The sequence below is a fragment of the Anolis sagrei genome, chromosome X, assembly GCF_037176765.1.
Source record: "Anolis sagrei isolate rAnoSag1 chromosome X, rAnoSag1.mat, whole genome shotgun sequence".
Lineage (NCBI taxonomy): Eukaryota > Metazoa > Chordata > Lepidosauria > Squamata > Dactyloidae > Anolis > Anolis sagrei.
The window spans coordinates 49,828,411-49,852,242 of NC_090034.1; the positions used below are offsets into that span (position 1 = coordinate 49,828,411).

The window sequence follows — 23,832 nt, forward strand, 5'->3', positions numbered from 1 at the left end:
AATTTAAGGTGCAGATGCTTACCTACAAAGCCCTAAACGGTTTGGGACCCGCCTACCTGCGTGACCACATCACTGTGTATGAACCCACGCGATCTCTTTGATCATCTGGAGAGGCCCTGCTCACGATCCTGCCTCCATCGCAAGCGCGATTGGTGGGGACGTGGGACAGGGCCTTCTTGGTGGTGGCCCCTCGACTCTGGAACTCACTCCCCAGGGATATCAGACATGCCCCAATGCTGGCAGTCTTTAGGAGAACCTCAGACAGCAAACAATCAAGTGCCAGTGAACACCTCCCAAACAGAGGGTGCCTCCAGGCAACAATGGGGCCATGGTTAGCACAGCGGGTTAAACCACCAGTGACAGAAAATCTTGCCAACAGGAAGGTTGGCAGTTCAAGCCGGGGATTGGGGTGAGCTCCTGCCATTAGCCCTAGTTTCTGCTTACTTAGCAGTTTGAAAACAGAAATGTGAGTAGATAAATTGGTACCGCTTTGGCAGGGAGGTTAAAAGGTGCCCATGAAGACATGCCAGCAATTCGATCAGGAAGGTGTCAATGGACACTCTGGACAGCAAACAATCAAGTGCCAGTTAACACCTCCCAAACAGAGGATGCTTCCAGGAAATAAATGCCAAGCTACCTCCTTGCAGTTACCCTCACAGATTGACTTTGCAGCTTCCTGGCTATACAATGCTGTCCAAGCTTGCTAATTACAACATCCACACTTGTTTCACGCAGACAAGGCTTCTTTCTCCCACCCTGGACATTATTCCAAAGGGACATATACACTCCATTTGCTTCACTACCTCTATGCAGATACCCTCAGTAATTGACTTTGTAGCTGTAAGGCCACTCATACATAAAAAGGTAAAACTAAAATAAAGCATCAATCAACAAAATCTGTAAGATAAAAGAATAGCCTGCTTTGAGTCCCCTTTGGGAAGATAAAGCGTGATATAAATAAATATAATAAGAATAATAATCAATTCCTTTATGGGTTGATGTGAATTTTCCGGGCTTTCTGGCCATGTTCCAGAAGCATTCTCTCCTGACGTTTTGCCAACATCTATGGCAAGCATCCTCAGAGGTTGTGAGATCTGTTGAAAACAAGGCAAGTGGGGTTTATGTATCTGTGGAATAATGTCCAGGGTGGGAGAAAGAACTCTTGCCTGTTCAAGGCAAGTGTGAATGCTGCAATTGATCGCCTTGATTAGCATTGAATAGCCTTGCAGCTTCAAGGCTTGGCTTTATGGGTATTTGGTTGGACTAAGTTGGCTTCTAGGGTCTCCTCCTGGCTTTTATGTATTTGGGGAACCCAAGTCGATTCACTTGTATGTTTGTAAACAAAGAAGGAAGAGCAAACAAAGGGACCGAATCCTCTGTGTTCTGCTCAGCGAAACATCACAATGCTTCAAAGCCCACTGAAGGCACTCAGGTTGAGATATTTATAGGCATTAAATGGATTTTGCAATGCCCAAAGCTGGGAAAAACAAGAAGGCATTGTCGTTTATCTTTATAACGACCTGTATTTTCTCCATCAGCTCTTGATTCTTCTGAGTCAGGGACTGGACTTGGCCCTGTAAGGTGGCCAAAAGGTCTTCAGTCGAGACGCTCCAGCTCTTTTTGGACAGCAAAAGCTCGGCTCCTGGTTGATGGAAGAGAAGCCAGTTGGGAAAAGTACTGGAGATGAAGGGAGGCACAGTCCAGCCAACCCAAAACCATGACAACTTGGGAACATCGATCCTTTCTTTTCCTTTTTATTATCCTACCTGGAAACTCCATCAACTCGCCTTCTTCATCTTGCAGCGTCTCGATATCATAGCTGGTGTTCTCCTTCTCGTTCTATAGAAAGAAGTGAAAGGGAAGCAGTAGCTAGGATGAGGAATCCCACAATTTCTAACACTAACAACAACAAAACAACAACTTTGGGTCATTGTGAGTTTTCCAGCTGTATGGCCATGTTCCAGACTCATTCTCTCCTGACATTTCGCCTGCATCTATGGCAGGCATCCTCAGAGGTTTTGACTCAATTTTCCTAGTTTCCAACAGACCTCACCACCCCTGAGGATTTTTTTTGTCGTGTCAGGAGAGACTTGAGAAACTACAAGTTGCTTCTGGTGTGAGAGAATTGGCCATCTGCAAGGACGTTGCCCAAGGGATGCCCGGATGAATGGATGTTTTTATCATCCTTGTGGGAGGCTTCTCTCATGTCCTCGCATGATGAGCTGGAGCTGATAGAGGGAGCTCATCTGCCTCTCCCTGGATTCGAACCTGCGACCTGTCGGTCTTCAGTCCTGCTGGCATAGGGGTTTAACCCACTGCACCACCTCTGAGGATGCCTGCCATAGATGCAGGCGAAACATCAGGAGAGAATGCTTCTGGAACATGGCCAGACAGCCCGGAAAACTCACAACAACCCTGTGATTCCGGCCATGAAAGCCTTTGACGATACAATAACAACTTTATTTATACTCCACCATCATCTCCCAGAAGGGCTAGGGCCGGCTTACAGAAGCACATACAAGTACCATAACACATAAAAATAGAGGTAAAATTACATCACAAATTAAACAATGACAACATTAGTTAAGATAAAAACAACACATTACAAAAAAGTCCAATTTAAGCATCAATAAAACACAGTACAAATTGCCGTAAAAACTAAAAATACAGCACCCCAGCCACAGCCCAATTCAACCACTAAAGTGCTGGTGACAATATTAGATTGTTTGGTCCTTAGATTAGCTTTGTGAAAACATTGCAATGTGGGGGCAAGCCTAATATCCTTGGGAAGGGCGTTCCAATACCGGGGTGGGGGCACCACTGAGAAGTCCCTCTCCTTCGTCCCCACTAACCACACTTGAGAGGGAGGTGGGACCGAGAGGAGGAACTCCCTGACAGATATTAGAGCCCATGCCGGTTCATAGAAGGAGATGTGGGTATCAAAGACAGGTTGGACCTGAAGCATATAGGGTTTTACAGGTTGAGCTTGGCCCGGAAACTCAATGGCAGCCAGTGAAGCTGCTTTCATAGGGGCATTGTGTCCTCCCTATAATCAGCCCCAGTTAGCAATCTGGCTGCCGATCTTTGCACTAACTGCAGTTTCCGAGCCATTTTCAAAGGCAGCCCCACGTAGAGTGCATTGCAGTAGTCCATTCTAGGTGTGATTAAGGTGTGGACCACGTGGCCAAGTCAGGCTTCTTGAACTATGGTCACAGCTGGCACACAAGCTTTAACTGTGCAAAGGCCCTCCCAGCCACCATGGACATCTGAGCTTCAAGTTTTCAGTCCCGAGTCCAGGAGGACCCCCAGACTACGGACCTGTGTCCTCCGGGGGGGGGGGTTGGGGTGACCTGGTCAAGCACAGGTTGCCACCCTAGACCCTGATTGCCCTCGCAACTGACCAGGAGGACCTCTGTCTTGTATGATTAAGCCTCAACTTGTTGGCCCTCATCCAGTCCACACCGGTCCAGGATCTGGAGGGCTTCCTTGGAACGAGGTGGAAAGGAGTAGTAGAGTTGTGTGTCATCTACATAGAGATGGCATCCTACCTCAAAACTCTGGATGACCTCTCCCAGAGGTCAATGGCCAGGGGTGTCCCCTGAGCAGGTGTCCCCCAACTTCACTAACTGAGTGTGATCCTTCAAGAAGGAGCGGAGCCACAGCAAAGCAGTGTCCCCAAGACCCATACTGGAGAGCCGACCCAGAAGGAGACCATGGCCGATGGTACTGAAAGCCACTGAGATATCTAAGAGAACCAACAAGGACACACTCCCCCTGTCTAGCTCTCTGCAGAGGTCCTCCACCAAGGTGACCAAAGCTGTCTCAGTTCCAGGCCTAAAACTGGACTGTGAAGGAACTATGGTGAGCATTGCAATGATTAAAAGCAGAGATGGTTGCATTGCAAAACCCGAGGTATGTTGTTGTTGTTGTTGTTGTTGTTATTATTATTATTATTATTATTATTATTATTATTATTTATACTCTGCTTTATCTCCCCTGAAGGATCTGGGTTAGAATCCCCACATCATTTCCATTTAAGGAGGGTGAAAGTCGACCTCGAGAATGACAAATCTGAGAGTAAAAAATATGCATGTTCCAAAGGTTAGTTTCTCCTGCTGGTGGATATATCTGCTTCAACTTTGATATCTCACCAGGGAATTTACTTGTCTGCTTTTATCATGATAACAACAACAATTATCATTATTACTATCACTATGTGCACCTAAAGCCTGAACTAAGTTCATATCAATCACACAAAATTATTATTATTATTATTATTATTATTATTATTATTATTTTATGACCCAAACACACCTCCAAAGATGAGAGGCGGCTCCGGAGTGCCTCCAGCTCCTTGCCTTGGTTTTCCTTCTCCGCCAGTTGTTTCTGAAGATCTTCAACCTGATGGAGCAGAGAGAAAAAGGCGCGTCTTCCCAATTCATCAATTCCTTTATTCAGGAACAAAGGTTTTCTGGGACAATGTGAGATGTTTGGCATTGACAAGGAACGAGGATGTTTCCCAATGGACAGTAGGGTTGATGGGATTCTCCAGTGCTTTGGCAGAGAGAGGGAAATGAAGACACTGTCCCTTTAAATAAATAAATAAATAAAACCTGGCCCATAAAAGGACTTGTTTCAACAGTTTGTTGCAGTGTAGTTGTAAATAATAATCATCATGTGTGTGTGAGTGTTTGTGTGTATATATGTATACACACACAGTTATTATTATTATTATTATTATTATTATTATTTAGTATATCTATCTATACACATAATAACAGTGAAAATATGTGTGTATGTGGCTACTCGGAGTGTCCAATATCTCAACCAATTCAACATAGTTTCTGCCACAAAAACAAAGTTTTTGGAGTAGAACAACTCCTTTCGAAGTAAGTATCGCACAATTAAAGAGGAAATAACACTTTCAAACCAGGAACAGCACATTTTTCAAACTTTGTTACAGAGTGTAATTATATAATGATGATGATGATGATAATGATAAAAAAACAGAGCCCAATATTCAGAGATAAATCTCAGCCACTTAGAACTAACGCATATGTGCTGTGTTAATATGTGCATGGAAATAAAATATTATTATTATTATCATGGACCATGGATTGAGAAAGGTTTTCAGTTCTAAGCAATATTAAAGAAAGACAAGAGGAGGGAATTGAAAAAAATTGAACGCAATACAGGCATTTTCACCTTCTTAGCCTCACCTGTTTCTCTAAAATATGAAAGGCGCCATCTTCCAACCCTGGTTGCTATGAAAAGAATGAAGAAAAGACATTGTTAGGGCCAACAAACCAACAACATGCTGTGCTACTGTGAGTTTTCCAGGCTGTATGGCCATGTTGCATTCTCTCCTGATGTTTTGCCTGCATCTGTGGCCAATGGCATCTTCAGAAGTTCTGTTGGAAGTAAGGCAAGTGGAGTGTCCCTGTGGAATAATGTCCAGGGTGGGAAAAAGAACTCTTGTGTGTTTGAAGCAAGTGTGCATGTTGTCATTAGCAAGCTTGAATAGCATTAAGCAGCCATGAAACTGCAAAGTCAATAAGTGAGGGTCTCTGCATACAGGCAGCCTGGGCTCTGTGGCCTAGAGGCACCCTACATGGAATGTTGTCCAAGTTTGGAGAAAGAACCCTTCTCTGTTTGAAGCAAGTATGAATGTTGCAATGAACAAGCTAGAATAGCATTGAATATGACTGAAGCTGTAAAGTCAACCAGTGAGGGTCTCTGCATAGAGGTAGTGAAGCAAGTGGAGTGTGTGTGTGTGTGTGTGTGTGTGTGTGTGTGTGTATATATATATATATATATATATATATATATATATATATCTCCATCCATCCATCCACCCCTGTGGAAAAATGTCCAGGGAGGGAGAAAGAATGCTTGTCTGTTTGAAGCAAGTCTGAACATTGCAATGAGCAAGCTGATTAGCACTGAGTAGCCTTGCATCTCCAAAGTCAATCACCGAGGGTATCTGCATGAACCTTTTGTTGGGGAGGTGTTCACTGGCCATTGATTTTTTGCTGTCTGGAACCCCAATCAAGTGCCAGTTAACACATCCCAAACAAAGGGTGCCTCCAGAAAAAACAGCTAGGCTACCTCTATGCAGAGACCCTCACTGATTGACTTTGCAGCTTCATGGCTGCTCAATGCTAATCAAGCTTGCTCGTTGCAACATTCACACTCGCGTCAAACAAGACGTTCTTTCTCCCACGCTGGACATCATTCCACAAATATATATATATATTCCACTTGATTCACTGCCTCTACACAAAGACCCTCACTGATTGACTTTGCAGCTTCATGGCTACTCCATACTAATCAAACTTGCTCATTGCAACATCTGCACTTGCTTTAAAAAAGCAAGGGTTCTTTCTCCCACGCTGGATATACATATACACTCCACTTGCTTCTCTACCTCTATGCAGAGACCCTCACTGATTGACTTTGCAGCTTCATGGCTACTCAATGCTAATCAAGCTTGCTAATTGCAACATTCACACTTGCATAAAACACAGAGATAGATAGATAGATACTTCACTTGCTTGACCACCTTCAAATCCTCTGATGATGTAATTAGCCACAGATGGAGGTGAAACATCAGGAGAGGCTGCTGCTGGAACATGGCCATACAGCCCAAAAAACTCACACCAACCCAGTGATTCCGGCCTTGAAAGCCTTTGACAACAAACGACATGATATTTATTCATTTAATGATCAATGTTTGCATTATGCCAGCCAAATTGGACTTCTTTCCCAGGGTCGTAAGAGCACACATATGCCATCCAACTGGGTGCAAACTCTCTTTGTCCAGTGTTGACCTACCTCTTGCTTCAGCTTCTCCTGCTGTTGCTCCAAGCTGCGGATTTTCTGCAGGAACTGAGCCCTCTCTTGACGCAGCCTCACAATTTCCTCATAGGCTTCCCGGTCCTCCTAGAAATTATATATATATATAATAGGCGCAACCGCAGGGGCCACCCAGTCCAACCTCCTTCTGCCATGCAGAAAAAGCACAATCAAAGCACCCCCAAAAGATGGCCATTCAGACTTTGTAATAATAATAATGATGATAATAATAATAATAATAATAATAATAATAGGAACATCCCCAGGGTCATCCAGTTCAATCGCCTTCTGTCGTGGAGGGAAAGCACAATCAAAACACTCCTGACAGATGGCCGATCCTCACCATTTCAGCTGCAATGGGGGAATGGTGCATCCTTGCTGGCTTGGCCGTGATTACTCGGTGGCTCCGTTCTGCTGAAGAAGTGCCTTGATCATCATGAGGGTTGGAAGTCGGCTGGTATAGGGAACACAAGGAAGAAAGGAAGGAAGGAGGAATGATCCAAAGCTGCCTCCCTGGTTTGTTTCCAACACAAGGCTACTATCCCCATGCTTCCTACCTGGCTGGAGTTGCCGGAAGGTGGAGGTGGAGCCTTCCTTTTTCTGGGACTGTTGTTCTTCCCTTTGGCCAGAGATTGCCCAGGAGAAGAGGCCTGAAAAGAGAAAGAGGGAAAGAAGAAAGGAAGGAAGGAAGGAAGGAGAGGGGAATGAGATAAGAAAAGAAAGGGACAGCAGAAAAGGAAAGAAAGGAAGGAAAATGAGGAGGTATAAAGAGTGGAAGAGAAGGAAGAGAGAGAGAGGGAAGGGCAGGAGGGAGGAAGTAGAGCGAGAACGACATAAAAAAAGAAAGGGACAGAAGAAAAGGAAAGGGAAAGAAAGGAAAGAGAAAGGAAGGAAAGAGAGTGGGTATAAATAACAAGAAAGAATGGGAGAAAGAGAAAGGGGTATGGAAAGGAGAGAAAGCAGGTAAGATGGGAAGAAGGAGTGGTAGAAAGGCACAAGAAAAGAAAAGGGTGGAAGAAAAGGAAAGGGAGGGAAAGAGAGAAAGGGGAAAGAAAGGAAAGTGTATAAAAATAGAAAGGAAAGTAAGAGAGAGAAAGAGGGAAGAGCAGGTGAAAGGGAGAATGACATAAGAAAAGCAAAGGGTGGAAGAAAAAGAAAGTGAGGGAAAGAGTAAGGGGAAAGGAATGAAGGTAGGAAGGAAGGAACGAAGGAAAGAATGGGGGTATAAAAACAGAGGAAAGAAAGGAAGAAAGAGAAAGAGGGAAGGGCAGGCAGGAGGAAGAAGAGGGGGAACAACATAAGAAAAGAAAGAGACAGGAGAAAAGGGAGGGAAAGAGAGAAAGGAAGGAAGGTATAAAGAAAGAGAGAAGATGGAAAAGAAGGAATGAAGAAAAGGAGGGAAGGGCAGATGGGAGGAAGTAGAGGGAGAACGGCATAAGAAAAGGAAGGGGAAGGGAGAAAATAGAGGGATATATAAAGGAAAAGAAAGGAAGAGAGAGAAAGAAGGAGGGACAGAAAAAGGAAGAAGAGAAAGAGTGAGACAGAGAGAGAAAGGAGATCAGAAGATAAAGGGAGAAAGAAAGGAGGGCATGAGGGGAAGAGAAAGTATGATGAGAGGGAGGGAAGGCGGCATTTGGAGATACTTGATCAGCCTCTTTGTCTCAGAATCCAGGGGTTAAATGGAAGTTACCTGTGAGGATAGATCAGTGGATTCTTCTGCAAAAAGGAAATGGAAGCCAAGATGAGGAGCGTGCAGCATCGTCCGGCATCACAAAAGCAACGGGGGAGTGCCCGCCACCCCCCAAGAAGCAGGAAGAGGGCCCCGCAGCCTTACCGCTGGCCCAGGAGTGGCGCTGGACGGCCTCCTGCAGGTAGTGCTGGATGAGGGCATTGCCGGTGGCAGCGCCATAGTGTGCTGCATCGTGGCCGGTGGCATCCACCAGGCCAACTTTGGCCCCGCCGTGAACCAGGGCCTCCACCGTCTCCACACTGCCATTCTCACAGGCTGCCATGAGGGCTGTTCTGGAGGAAAGGGAGACCCCATTCATTTCGAGGGAAATGGGGACGGAAGTTCCGAATCCATTCATAAAGGGAATAGCTTTCAAGACAGCTGAAGATCAGCACCTTGAAGAGCTCAAATGGACTGCAATTTCAGCACCCCGGAGAGCTAGAATGGACCTCACTTTCAGCACCTTGGAGAGCTTAAATGGCCAGCAGTTTCAGCGCCTCAGAGAGGTGAAACGGGCTGGAATTTCAGCACCCTGGAGAGCTCAAATAGACGGCAGATGCAGCTCCTTGGAGAAGTGAAATGGGCCAGAATTTCAGCACCTTGGAGAGCTGAAATGGACCGCATTTTCAGCACTTCAGGGGACTTAAATGGGCCACCATTTCAGCACCTTGGAGAGCTGAGATGGACCATGGTTTCAGCATCTTGGAGAGCTAAAATGGACCACATTTTCAGTACCCGGAGAGCTAAAATGGGCTGGAATTTCAGCACCTCAGAGAGGTGAAATGGACCACAATTTCAGCACCTCGGAGAGCTCAAATGACTGCCAGGTTCAGCACCTTGGAGAGCTATTGTGAAGTTAGGCCCTTGGTGGTAGAGTCTATTATTATTTATGTATTATTTGAAACATTTATATTCCACCCCTCACCCCATAGGGGACTCAGGGCAGACCACAACATATACACGGCAAGCATTCCATGTATTCTACAATCGAATGACCTCAAGTGTATTCTGTGTTTTTTTCAGGCCAAGGTCCTGAATCTATTCATGGAAGGGAATAGGTTTTGGTTCCTAAGGCAGCTGATGGTCAGTAGCTTGGAGACTGGTCCATAACAAAACATAACATAACATAACATAACATAACATAACATAACATAAGTGATCCATAACACTATGTAACATAATTTTTGTTCCTCGGTGATCAATGTAATTTCCCAATTGGTTCTATCACAAAAAAACAGGGAAAGTTTATTAAGCTGTCAAATTTTTGTATTTGTGGGACATCCTGCTATAGCACATCTTGCGATAGTTTTTCAATGAATTATCTCAAACTATGAATTCAACATAGTTTGTGGCCACAAAAATGAACTTTCTGGAGTAGAAAAACCACTTTCAAAATAAGGACTGCAGAACAAAACAGGAAATAACCCTTTCCAACCAGGAACATGGTGTAATTGTATGACCTTTCCCAGGTGGGGAGACAAGACATAAGCTCCTCCGACACCAATCCCACTTTCTCCTAGGAAAGATCCTCACCGGCCTTTCTGGTCTCTGGCATTGACAGCAGCTCCGCGGTGCAGCAAATACCGGCAAAGCTCCGAATGGCTCATCTTCGCCGCCAGGATGAGCGGAGTGGACCCATCCTGCCAAGACAGAAGCAGCATTGAAAGGAAAGACAAAAGAGAGGAGGTGAATGGCATCGTTGTGGATATATCTTGCCAATCCATGCACATAATATATCAACTGCTCTGGAGGATTTGGAAGATCGGAAGCTGCAACAGAATGGTGCTGCGATGGCCAGCAGGTTCAGGGATGCAGCAAAATTCAACACTGTTTTGTACAGTGCTGAAAACTATCTGGCAAAATGGACCTTGTCAACAGAGGAGACCTCACCTGATCCTTGGTGTTCAAGGAAGCCTTGAAGTCACAGAGGATCTCCAAACAGGAGATGCAACCATTGACCGCTGGGGAAAAGGAGAGAAAATATGAAGTTAATTTGTCACCAGAGGTCAAACAAGACCATTGCCTCGCTGCCAAGAATGTCGAGCACTGGAAAGTTGGAGGCGGCGCGAAAAATGTGGAGCATAAATGGCATAAATACCTGCAAAAAAGATGGGATATTACTACCAAGTTAAAGACTAGCTATCAGGCCCGTGTAATCAATGAAAAAAATGTTTCAATACTCATTATAAAATTAGCGGGTGGGGGAAAATAGTTTCCAAAGTATTTCTGAAATTGGACAGGGTCTGTATTGTAACTATAACGAGTCAATAACCTTTATGTTACTTTTCGTTAAGTAATTGTGTCAATGGGGAAATTTCAGGGGTGCCTATTCTCCCTTATTGTTAGAGCTATTGGTATGAAACTTGCTATGATTATAGAACACATTGACCACTGTTATCCCATCAAATTTCAGAACATTTTGCTTATCTATGGATTTTGGGGGAATTTTCAAAGTTTTTACAAACAATTTTTTAAAAAACGCACAAGGGCTATCTCCTTGAATTTTCTGTATAATGACACAAGATAACAGGGGATCCTTCCCCTCAAGTTTCAGAAATATTCATGCATCTACTGATTTTAGGGAAATTTCTTGAAGTTTTGACAAAAAAAATTTAAGCCACAACAGCTATCTCATTGAATGTCTTGAACCAATAGAACCTCAATTTATGGATTTCTTCCCAGCCCAGCACATATTTACTTAGTAGTATTGAAGTATCAGTCAGTCCTCCTCTTTGCAGATTCAACCATTTATTGGAACTGGAGGGAAACATCTCTCCCCTCTCTATCCTGATTGGGGCTTTCTGATGCTGAGCAGAATTCTGGGAAATGTAGTTCAAGGCAGGGCCTTTTGACTCAGCTTGTCCCGCCCTGCTGCTTTCCTCATAGGGAGGAGGGAGCAGGCTTGTTTTCTGCTATTTTGGAGATAAGGTTGTGGTACAATGGCTTCAAACTACAGGAAAGGAGATTCCACCTGAACATTAGGAAGAACTTCTTCGCTGTACGGAGAGCTGTTTAGCAGTGGAACTCTCTGCCCAGGAGTGTGGTGGAGGCTCCTTCTTTGGAGGCTTTTAGAGGCTAGATGGCCATCTGTTGGAGGTGCTTTGAATGCGATTTTCCTGCTTCTTGGCAGAATGGATGGCCCATGAGGTCTTTTCCAACTATGATTCCATGATTCTCTTCATGGTGAGAGGTACTCTATCTCTTCTTAATTTAAAGAGAAATAGCAGCCTTTTTGGCTTTGTTTTGCTTGCTTGTGAAACTGACTTCTGAACATTACAGAATTCAAATGAAAAAGTATTGGGTGAGTTTTCATCCTTCAGTTTTTGCATAGATACAAAACTTATGACTTAGATACGATTAAAAAACCAAGATTTGCACATCCCTAGTAGATATATATTCCTCAGGTGCAGAAGGCCTCCACCGAAACCATCTTGGACCACAGATGTCTGCTCAAAACATATTTGTATGATGACGATGATTATGATTACTGTTTATTTATTTATTTATTTTGTGTTAAAAGCATTGCATAAATAAACAAGTATAGGTTCAGTGCAGGAAAAGTAGATGGAGGAGGCAAAAGAATGGTTTACCCCAAGGCAGCATTCTTGCACCAACCTTGTTTAACATCTTTACTAACAATCAGCCACAGCCACCACTCACAAAGAGCTTTATATACGCTAATAGCACAAGCAAAAAAACCAACTTCTGAATGCCCTGAAAGATCTCTCCAGCTACTGCAAAGATAACTGCCGGAAGTCTAACCCTGCTAAGACTCAAGGCTGTGCTTTCCACCTATATAATTAAAGCCTTTGACTGTGTGGATCATAATAAATTGTGGCAAGTTCTTGGTGGTCTGGGCATACCAAATTACCTTGTCTCTCTCCTGAGGAATCTGTATAAGGACCAAGTAGCAACAGTAAGAACTGACCACGGAACAACAGACTGGTTCAAGATTGGGAAAGGCGTACAGCAGGGTTGGATACTCTCACTCAACCTATTCAACTTGTATGCAGAACACATCATGCGATGTGCGGGGCTTGACATATGCAAGGCTGGGGTGAAAATTGCTGGAAGAAACATTAACAACCTTAGATATGCAGATGACACCACTTTGATGGCCGAAAGTGAGGAGGAGCTGAGGAGCCTTCTAATCAAGGTGAAAGAAGAAAGCGCAAAAGCTGGGTTGCAGCTAAACATAAAAAAACCCAAGATTATGGCAACAAGAATGATTGACAACTGGAAAATAGAGGGAGAAAACGTGGAGGCCGTGACAGACTTTGTATTTCTAGGTGCAAAGATTACTGCAGACGCAGACTGCAGCCAGGAAATCAGGAGACGCTTACTTCTTGGGAGGAGAGCAGTGACCAATCTCGATAAAATAGTGAAGAGTAGAGACATCACACTGGCAACGAAGAGCCGCATAGTTAAAGCAACTGTATTCCCTGTAGTCACCTACGGATGTGAGATCTGGACCATAAGGAAGGCTGAGCGAAGGAAGATAGATGCTTTTGAACTGTGGTTCTGGAGGAAAGTTCTGAGAGTGCCTTGGACTGCGAGAAGATCCAACCAGTCCATACTTCACGAAATAAAGCCCAACTGCTCATTGGAGGGAAGGATAGAAGAGGCAAAATGCAGTACTTTGGCTACATCATGAGGAGACAGGAAACCTTAGAGAAGATAATGATGCTGGGGAAAATGGAAGGAAAAAGGAAGAGGGGCTGACCAAGGGCAAGATGGATGGATGGCATCCTTGAAGTGAGAAAACTTGACTCTGAAGGAGCTGGGGGAGGTGACAGCTGACAGGGAGCTCTGGCGTGAGCTGGTCCATGAAGTCACGAAGAGTCGGAAACGACTGAACGAATGAACAACAACAACAAAATTGTGAAGCCAATAGGAAACTGAAGGTTACCTAAGAAGGCCAAGAGCTCGAATGCTGTTTCCACCCTAAATATCTTGGCATCATCTTAGACCAAGTGCTAACATTTAGGAAACACTGTGCGAACACCAAGCTGTACGCAATAACATCTTACGGAAACATACTGGCAGTACATGGTGAGCAGACCCAAAATGAGTAAGAACATCAGCCCTGGCCATGTCTTACTCAATTGCTGAGTCTGCCTGCCTTGTTTGGCATAAATCTGCCCACGCGAAACAGATGAACGAAACATGCAGAACAATCATAGGATGTCTCAAACCCACACCTGTTGATAGGCTCTATAAGCTAGCTGGTATTGCCCCCCCCCCCCCAATGTGCAATGGGAAGTTGCTGCCAATTGAGAGAGAAATTAGATTGAACTCTGTGAAAGCCACCCACTGCATGGCTCTCAGCCCCCTCCAAGTAGACTTAAATCAAGGAAAAGCTTCATGAGAACCTCCACTCCTCTAAATGTTCCTCCAGCAACAGCAAGAAGAATACTTATGATGATGATGATATAGCCTGTCTCCCCATATGAGACCTACCAGACTTAGGTCCCACCTACAAGATTATATGTGTATGTGCAAGACAGTAATCTATATAAATAAAAATGTAATGTTCGTTTGTGGGATTAACATAACTCAAAAACCACTAGACGAATTGACAGCAAATTTGGACACAAGACACCTATCAGGACAATGTATGGTCAAAAAAACAAGGGAAAAAAAGCAGAAAGGACTTCTAAACCCAAAATTCCCACAGGGAGAAACAGCGCATGTCCACAAAGAAACCCATGGCTACTTCTTCCCTTCCCCAAGCCTTTTTCTCCTCCCCTCCCTTCCCCTCGCCAACCTCCTCCTCCTCCCTCCATTAAATCTACAGTGTAGATGCACCCAAAGTCACCCCTTCTACACTGCCATCTAAAATCCAGATTATTTACTTAGAACTGGATTATATGGCAGTGCAGACTCATATATTTCTATGGATGTTGGTTGACTGGTTGCATACTTACAATACTTTATATATGACTATTTTATATATTGCTATGTAAAACATATGTATTTCATAATATTATATATATATATATACATACACACACATATATACATATTATAAAACTATATATATATATATATATATATATATATATATATATATAAATGTAATGTTATTTGTGGGATTAACAGAACTCAAAAACCACTAGACGAATTGACACCAAATTTGGACACAAGACACCTATCAACCCATTGTATGTCCTTCACTCAAAAAATTGATTTTGTCATTTGGAAGTTGTAGTTGCTGGGATTTATAGTTCAAAGAGTGTTCTGAACCCCACCAACGATGGAATTGAACCAAACTTGGCACACAGTTCTCCCATGACCAACAGAAAATACTGGAAGGGTTTGGTGGGCAGTGTCCTTTGGTTTTGGAGTTGTAGTTCACATACATGCAGATGTCACTGTGGACTCAAACAATGATGGATCTGGACCAAACTCTACACGAATACTCAATATGTCCAAATGTGAACACTGGTGGAGTTTGGGGAAAATAGAATCTTGACATTTGGGAGTTGTAGTTGCTGGGATTTATAGTTCACCTACAATCATAGAGTATTCTGAACCCCACCAACAATAGAATTGGGGCAAACCCCACACACAGAACCCCCATGATCACCAGAGTGGGCCACAGCAATGCATGGCAGGGGACGGCTAGTATATATTTATATAGATATAGATATAATTACAGTATTTTATGTATTACTGTTATTATTTTTTTTGTCGTGTCAGGAGTGACTCCTGGTGTGAGAGAATTGGCCGTCTGCAAGGACGTTGCCCAGGGGACGCCTGGATGATTTGATGTTTTTATCAACCTTGTGGGAGGCTTCTCTCATGTCCCCGCATGAGGAGCTGGAGCTGATAGAGGGAGCTCATCCGCCTCTCCCCGGATTCTAACCTGCGACCTGTCGGTCTTCAGTCCTGCCGGCACCGGGGTTTAATCCACTGCACCACCGGGGGCTCCTTATTACTGTTATATAGATTACTATATAATATGTTGCTATTATATATTACTATATAATACAAATTAAATAGACTCATAGAATAGAGTTGGAAGGGACAGTCCTGAAGTAATGGGAGAAGGAGGGAAAGAGGGAAGGAATAAAGGAGAGAAGGAGGGAGGGAAAAAGGGAAAGAAGGAAGGAGGGAGGGAAGGAGAGAAGGAAGGAAGGAAAGAAAGATAGAGAAGGAAGAAAGGAGAAAAGGAAATTAAAAAGTTAAAGGAAAGAAAGAGGGAAGGATGTAACCAAAGAGCAAAGAAAGGAAGGAAAGCAACAGGTAGAGATGGAAGAAAGAAGAAGAGAAATAGGAAGGGAAAGAAAAAGAGCCAAGGAAGGAAAGATGAAGGGAAGGAAGGAAGGAGAAAAAGAGGGAGGGAAGTTTGGCCACAGCAATGCGTGGCGGGTACAGCTAGTTATGAAATACCAAACAACAACAGTAGAAGATAGGTTCACAGAACTAACCTGCGTGATGCAATGCTGTTCTTCCATGGCCGTCCGCCACGTCCACTGGGCAAGAAGCCTAAAAAGCGAGATACAAGTCAGGATGTGAAGCCTGCACTACAATAGGCTTTCTTTGGATCAAGGAGACTCGCTTGGAGGATTGACAGAGGGGTACGCAAATATTCCCAAATATTACCTGTAAGAGTTTGCTCACACACTGTGGGTGGCCGTGTTTCGCCGAGAGGTGCAATGCCGCAAAGCCTTTAATGGAGGGGGATTGAGAAAGGAAGAGAGAAATGTTATTGGCTTTCAAGGAAAGGGCAGGCAGACCAAATGTATTGAATCTATATAAATAAAAATGTAATGTTCGTTTGTGGGATTAATAGATCTGAAAAACCACTGGACAAATTGCTGCCAAATTTGGCCACAAGACACCTACTAACCCAAGGAGTGACCATCACTCAAAAATTGATTTTGCCATTTGAGCGTTGTGGTTGTTGGGATTTATAGTTTACTTACAATCAAAGAGCATGCTGAACACCACCAATGATGAAATTGAAATAACGTGGCACACAGGACTCCCATGACCAACAGAAAAGACTAGAAGGGTTTGGTGGGCATTGACCTTGTGTTTGGGAGTTGTAGTTCACCTACATCCAAAGAGCACTGTGGACTCAAACAATGATGGATCTGGAGCAAACTTGGCACAAATATTCCATGTGCCCAAATATGAACACAGATGGAGTTTGGGGGAAATAGACTTTAACATTTGGGAGTTGTAGTTACTGGGATTTATAGTTCACCTATAATCAAAGAGCATGCTGAACTCTACCGACGACAGAATTGGGGCAAACTTCCCACACAGAACCCCCATACTTAAGGCCATCCTGTCCAACTCCTTTCACAAGGGCAAGAAAACGTAATCAAAGCCTTCCTGACAAAGAGCCATCCAGCTATAGATATAGATAGAGCGATATGATTCACACACACACACACACATGTATATGACAGATATAGTATCATAGACTTGAAAGGGACCCCTAAAAAGGACAATTATATGTTGCATGTCCCAGAGTAGGCAAAAAGACAATCTCCACATCAACACTGACAAAAAAAACAAAACAAAAAAACAGCAAGAAATATTGTTTACCCACAAGCACAAATAAATTACAGATATTAGCAACCAACACTTTCTCATTACTTTATTTTCCAAATCACCAGACTGGGCCACAGCAACACGTGGCAGGGAACAGCTAGTATTTAATAATCATAGAATGAGTTGGCCATCCAACCCAAACCTATTATCCCCAACTAAGCCCTCCCGACAGGTGGCCATCAAGCCTCATAGACATGAGTCAGATCATGGAGAAATAGGGCTACTGAATCCAAGAATCCAATTTAATTGTTGGTTTTTAATCCATACCCGATCCATCGATGGTCATGGCATCGGCTCCATGGGCCAGCATCACCTCTAGGCAGTCCACGTTTCCTCTCATGGCAGCCAAGTGGAACCTGCATTTTACAAAAAAAGAAATTTTTCAAAACTGTAGTAGCCCAATGAAGAAAGAAACCCAAACAAAGCAAGTGGGATCATTTGCAGGAGAAGGCAATAACCCACAAGCCTCAGTGAGTGCAACGGTACACCAATAGACACCAATGTGGGATGCAACCAAGGCATGGTTGAAAATCTCCAAAATAAGTCAAGGGGCTTACGCTGATTTTCCTTCGGAGTCCAGCTTGGTGGGGACCAGCCCTTTCCGCAGGAGCAGAGAGGAGACGCGGTCGGCATCATTGTACTCCACGGCCTGGAGGAGCTTTTCGTCGTTTTTGCTCCAGTCCTGGCTCTGGGAAAACAACATGGAAAAGTTGCCGTCATTGTTTTACTTAGAACGCAAATCCTCCCCTTTCAAAGCCACGATCCAGAGACCTTCAGGATAAGTAGGAAAATCTCAAAGGAAAATCAACAAGGTGTCCGACCAAGTATTTCATGAAGGTCTTCAAGGCACTGGACTAAGAGAGAACATCAAGAGAAGTTCTCCAAAGCACAGGACCAAGAGAAAGCTTCAAGGAAGATCTCTAGGGTATTGAATCAAGTCTTTCAAGAAGATCTTCAAGGCACTGAACCAAAAGAGAATATCTAGAGAAGTTCTCCATGATGCAAAACCAAGAGTCAGTTTCAGGGGAGATCTCCAAGGTGTTGAACCATGTCTTTCAGGAAGGCCTCCAAGGCACCAAACCAATAGAGAACATCTAGAGAAGATCTCTAAGATGCTAAACCAAAATAGAGCTTCAAGGGAGATCTCCAAGGCACTGAACCGAGACAGAATATCATGAGAAGTTCTCCAAGATGATAAACCAATAGAGAGCTTCAAGGGAGATAATGTATAATATTGTAATATATAATAAAATAATAATAACAAAATAATAAAACAATAATATGTAATATATAATAAAATAATAACAATAATAAAATATTATTAATACAACAATAATAATAGTAATGCTATGCCCCACTTGCTATTGAACCAAGTCTTTTAGGAAGGTTTACAAGGCACTGAACTAAGAAAGAATTTCAAGGGAAATCTTCAAGGTATTGAACCAAGAGAGAACTTCATGGAAGATCTCCAAGATGCTAAACCAAGAGATAGCTTCATAGAAGATATTCAGGGTGTTGAACAGAGTCTTTTAAGAAGGTTTCCAAGGCACTGGACCAAGAGAGAGCTTCAAGGATGACCTCCAAAGTGTTGAACCAAGACAGAGCTTTAAGGGGGGGGGGGGTCTACAAGGCATTCAACCAAGCTAGTGCTTTCAAGAAGATCTCCAAGATACTGAACCAAGAGAGAACATCTGGAGAAGTTCTCCAAGGCACTGTACCAATAGAGAGCTTTCAAGGAAGATCTCCAAGACGCTAAACCAAGTATTTCAAGAAGGTTTCCAAGACATTGACCCAAGACAGAAAGCTTCAAGGGGATATACAAGACATTCAACCAAGGTAGTGTTTTCAAGAAGCTTGCTAAGGCACTGGACCAAGGGAAAACTTCAAGGAAGTTCATGAAGTAAGAGCTTCAAGGGAGATCTCCAAGGTGTCTTTCAAGAAGGTCTCTAAGGCACTGAACCAAGCGAGAGCTTCAAGGGAGATCTCTAAGACATTGAACTGAGAGAGAGCTTCCAGGGAGGCCTCTAAGACATTGAACAGGGAGAGAGCTTCAAGGGAGATCTCCAAGGCACTAAACCAAGAGAGAACTTCAAGGGAGATCTCCAAGGCACTGAGCCCAGTCTTTCAGGAAGGTCTCCAAGGCACTAAACCATGAGAGAACTTCAATGAAGAACTCCAAGACACTGAACCAACATCAGAATAAGTTTTCCAAGATGCCAAACCAAGAGAGAACTTTGAGGGAGATCTTCAAGGTAGTGAACTAAGTCTTTCAAAAAGGTCTCCAAGGCACTGAACCAAGAGAGAACTTCAAGGAAGATCTCAAAGATGCTGCACCAAGACAGAACTTAAAGGAGGTCTCCAAGTCACTGAACCAAGAGAGAACATCAGGAGAAGTTCTCCAAGATGCTAAACCAAGAGAGAGCTTCAAGGAAGATTTCCAAAGTGTTTAGACAAGAAGGTCTCCAAGGCCAAACCAAGAGGGAACATCAAGGAAGATCACAAAAAGAGAGCTTTAAGGGAGATCTTCAAGGTGTTGAAAGAAGTATTTCAAGAAGGTATCCAAGGCACTGAACTAAGAGAGAACTTCAAGGAAGATCTCTAAGACATTCAACCAAGAGAGAAAGTTTCAAGGGGATCTAAAGACATTCAACCAAGGTAGTGCTTTCAACAAGATCTCCAAGGCACTGAACCAAGGAAGTTCTCCAAGATGCTAAACCAAGAGAGAGTGCCAATATGTTGAACAAGTCTTTCAAGAAGGTCTCCAAAGCACTGAACCAAGAGAGAACATCAAGGGAAGTTCTCCAAGGCACTGAAAAAAGCGCTTTCAAGGAGGTCGCCTAGATGGGGAAAAGGACCAGGAATGAGATTCAGCGGCTTGGAGAGGTCCTTCAAAGTCTAAATGAAAAATCTGGAGTGGGTTCCTCTCCCCATCACCATAGGAGCCATCCATTCCTTTATATTTAAGAGCTGGACCCAATTCTTAATCTGCGAAGAATAGCTCCAAATGGTATGATGCCCTCTATATTCCTCCTCTGCTCCTTCCCTCGGCTTAAAGATAATCCCTTTCTGACTTTGTATTAATATTCCCTGGACGTCACCTGGCTTTGGTGGTGGTGTTTAATCCGAAGGGCCTCAATCTTTGTCTTTCTCGGCAGCATAAAACAAAGGTGAAACATTGGAAGAGACCCCCAATGGTCATCCAGTCCAACCTCAATTAATGAGCGGGTCATCAATCCATTCCACTAGCTTGGCTAATATTCATTTAAGAGAATCATAGCATTTCAAACATCAGAAGGGGACCCCGTCTAACCCAATGGAAGAAAACACCATCCAAGCACTCCTGACAGATGAACACCCAGCCACTGCTTAAAGACCTCGGCTTTTCCTCCTTTGGTTTGATAGAAAAGAGGCCCTTGCTCTGTTGACAGTCAGCTTCCAATGCTCATCAGCGTTTTTAATTGAGAATTGCTGACATGTTGGCCTCCGGAGTGTCCTTAAAATCTCCTTAGTGGGAAGACAATGTGACAATTGCAATGGCTTCCATGTAAATGGGCCATAGCATTAAGATTGTATTTATTATTGTTGTTGTTGTTGTTGCATTTATTATTATTATTATTATTATTTAATATTTTAATATTATTTTATTATATATTATTATTATTGTAATATATTACTATATATTGTTATATATTATATTATATTTATTATTTTATTATTTTATATTTTATATTATTATCTATATTATTTTATTATTATAATATTTTAATGTTTTATTATATATTATCATTTTATTATTATTAGCTATTATTTTTGCAATATTATATTATATTAGCTATTATTATTAGCTATTATTTTTGCAATATTAACCCAGGCCTTGCTTTTCTGTCCTGAAAGAGACTCCGAGCAGCAACAATGCTCCAAAACAATGTAATGTACCCTTATTAATACATAATATACTAATAAAATATTAAAATAACAAATACTACTAATAGAGCAGTAATATATAATGATAATATAATATATAATAATAAATATAATACAATAATAGATAATATAATAAAACAATCATATATAATAATAACTATATACAAAATAAAAATAATACAAGCATACATATAATGTAACATATAATACACATTATATAGTAATATATAATATACTAATAAAATAGTATATAATAATAAGTATATAGTATAATAAAAATAAAATAATAAATATAATATAATAATATATAATAAACTAATAGTGTATAATGATAATGATATAATATCTAATAAAAATATAATAGTAAAGTAATATATAGAATGATATTAATATAATATATATTATAATATATTATAATATATATATAATATTATGATATAGTATAATAATAAAAATAACATAATTATCACTGACGTACAAATGTGAAGGAAAGAACGATAGAATACAATGCAGCAAAGGTGGAAGCCGCCTGCTTGACCTCTGAGCATGCACAGAGTGCAAAGGAGCCTGCGAGAAACAAAGCTGGATGGAGATTATGGTGGAGCGGAGGAAAAGGAAGCCATCGGAGGAGAAATAAATGAAATAAGGAGGAGTGGTCTCACCTACCGCAAAGGAGGAAGCGGCACAAAAGCAGATCTGCTTCATGGTGCCCCCGAGGAAGTAGCGGGTCGCCATCCATCCGAATGCAAAGGAGCGAAACAGGGGAGAATGGAGAAGGCAAAGATGAAGGATGCTCTCGGCTCAGATGCTGGGAAGAAAGTGGTCCAGCGAAGATCAGAAAGGGGAAAGGATGGAGCCAAACAGTGGCCTCTAGTGGCCGATGGGGGAGTTGCAAGGGCGAAGATTAAGAAGATCAGAAAGGGAAAAGGAGGGAGTCCAACAGTGGAGAGTTGCAATGGCAAAAAAGAAGCTCGGGAAGGGAAAAATATAGTGTCAGGTAGTGGCCGCTAGTGGCCGATGGCGGAATTGCAATGGCAAAGGAGAAGCTCAGGAAGGGAAAAGGCTGGAGTCAGGCAGTGGCCTCTAGTGGCCAATGGCGGAATTGCAATGGCAAAGGAGAAGCTCAGGAAGGGAAAAGGCTGGAGTCAGGCAGTGGCCTCTAGTGGCCAATGGCGGAATTGCATTGGCAAAGAAGAAGCTCAGGAAGGGAAAAGGATGGACTCAGGCAGTGGCCTCTAGTGGCCAATGAGGGAATTGCATTGGCAAAGAAGAAGCTCAGGAAGGGAAAAGGATGGACTCAGGCAGTGGCCTCTAGTGGCCAATGGGGGAATTGCATTGGCAAAGAAGAAGCTCAGGAAGGGAAAAGGACGGACTCAGGCAGTGGCCTCTAGTGGCCAATGGGGGAATTGCATTGGCAAAGAAGAAGCTCAGGAAGGGAAAAGGATGGACTCAGGCAGTGGCCTGCATGCTGCAAGTCGCTTCTGGACACAGCATATTATTTGAGAACACAGAAATGCTGGACCACACCAACAACCACCATGTCTGACTACACAGAGAAGCCATTGAAATCCACAAGCATGTGGACAATTTCAACAGAAAGGAAAAAACCATGAAAATGAACAAAATCTGGCTACCAGTATTAAAAAACTCTAAAATTACAACAGCAAAACAATAGAGAGGAAACAACCAGGCACATCTTAACAACTCTCAACAAAAGATTTTCCCAGGCTCAGCCAGGCCTTCAAATGCTAATGAAGGTGGTCAGTTGAAACATTCACACCTAGCTCCAGCAGAGAAGAGCTCTTTGCCCCTCCCCAGCCATTCCACAGATATATAAACCCATTGTCCTAATTCCAACAGACCTCACTACCTCTGAGGATGCTTGCCATAGATGCAGGCGAAACGTCAGGAGAAATGCCTCTAGAACATGGCTCTATAGCCCGAAAAACCCCACAAGAACCTTGCTTCTGGTTGCTTCTGAGGCAAGAGAATCAGCCATCTACGAAGACGTTGCCCAGGGGATGCCCGGATGTCTTGCAATCCTGCGAGGAGGCTTCTCTCATGTCCCCCAAAGCAGGGAGCTTTGAGATGGTTGAACAGAAGCTCTCCGAAGCTCTAGGTGCCCTTACTGCCTACTACAGGGAAAACCAGCTGATCCCTAACCCATCTAAAACACAGACATGCGCCTTTCACCTTAAGAACAGACAAGCATCCTGAGCTCTGAGGATCACCTGGGAAGGAATCCCACTGGAGCATTGCAGCACACCCAAATACCTGGGAGTCACTTTGGACCGTGCTCTGACCTACAAGAAGCACTACCTGAACATCAAGCAAAAAGTGGGCGCTAGAAACAACATCATACAAAAGCTGACTGGCACAACCTGGGGATCACAACCAGACACAGTGAAGACATCTGCCCTTGCGCTATGCTACTCTGCTGCTGAGTATGCATGCCCAGTGTGGAACACATCTCACCACACTAAAACAGTAGATGTGGCTCTTAATGATACATGCCGCATTATCACAGGGTGTCTGCGCCCTACAACACTGGAGAAATTACACTGCTTAGCCGGTATTGCACCACCTGACATCCGCTGGGAAGTAGCAGCCAATAGTGAAAGGACCAAGGCAGAGACATCTCCAGCTTATCCCTTGTTTGGGTATCAGCCAGCACGTCAACGACTTAAATCAAGAAATAATTTTCTTAGATCTACAGAGACACTCACTGGAACACCTCAGTAAGCGAGAGTCCAAAA

The 23,832-nt window shown here is 43.1% G+C and overlaps 1 protein-coding gene across 3 annotated transcripts in view; it reads right to left on the reverse strand.

The window, feature by feature from the left end:
• Positions 1 to 22,023, reverse strand: part of ANKRD24 (ankyrin repeat domain 24) — a 31,228-nt gene extending 9,205 nt beyond the window's left edge. Inside the window, exons 1-16 of one of the 3 annotated variants that reach the window (XM_060785192.2) lie at positions 21,743 to 22,023; positions 17,710 to 17,840; positions 17,420 to 17,508; positions 16,193 to 16,257; positions 16,018 to 16,075; positions 10,475 to 10,545; positions 10,118 to 10,224; positions 8,690 to 8,877; positions 8,546 to 8,571; positions 7,413 to 7,505; positions 7,199 to 7,309; positions 6,835 to 6,942; positions 5,220 to 5,264; positions 4,315 to 4,401; positions 1,767 to 1,839; positions 1,521 to 1,642 (exon numbers count right to left, since the gene is read on the reverse strand). In XM_060785192.2, the coding sequence (XP_060641175.2) occupies positions 1,521 to 1,642; positions 1,767 to 1,839; positions 4,315 to 4,401; positions 5,220 to 5,264; positions 6,835 to 6,942; positions 7,199 to 7,309; positions 7,413 to 7,505; positions 8,546 to 8,571; positions 8,690 to 8,877; positions 10,118 to 10,224; positions 10,475 to 10,545; positions 16,018 to 16,075; positions 16,193 to 16,257; positions 17,420 to 17,508; positions 17,710 to 17,840; positions 21,743 to 21,811 (1,443 nt within the window). In that variant the 5' untranslated portion in view covers positions 21,812 to 22,023. Of the gene's footprint in view, positions 1 to 1,520; positions 1,643 to 1,766; positions 1,840 to 4,314; positions 4,402 to 5,219; positions 5,265 to 6,834; positions 6,943 to 7,198; positions 7,310 to 7,412; positions 7,506 to 8,545; positions 8,572 to 8,689; positions 8,878 to 10,117; positions 10,225 to 10,474; positions 10,546 to 16,017; positions 16,076 to 16,192; positions 16,258 to 17,419; positions 17,509 to 17,709; positions 17,841 to 21,738 lie in introns of those variants that run through there. The other 2 variants (XM_060785193.2, XM_060785194.2) reach the window with 2 other exon arrangements.
• Between the last annotated feature and the right edge of the window lie 1,809 nt (positions 22,024 to 23,832).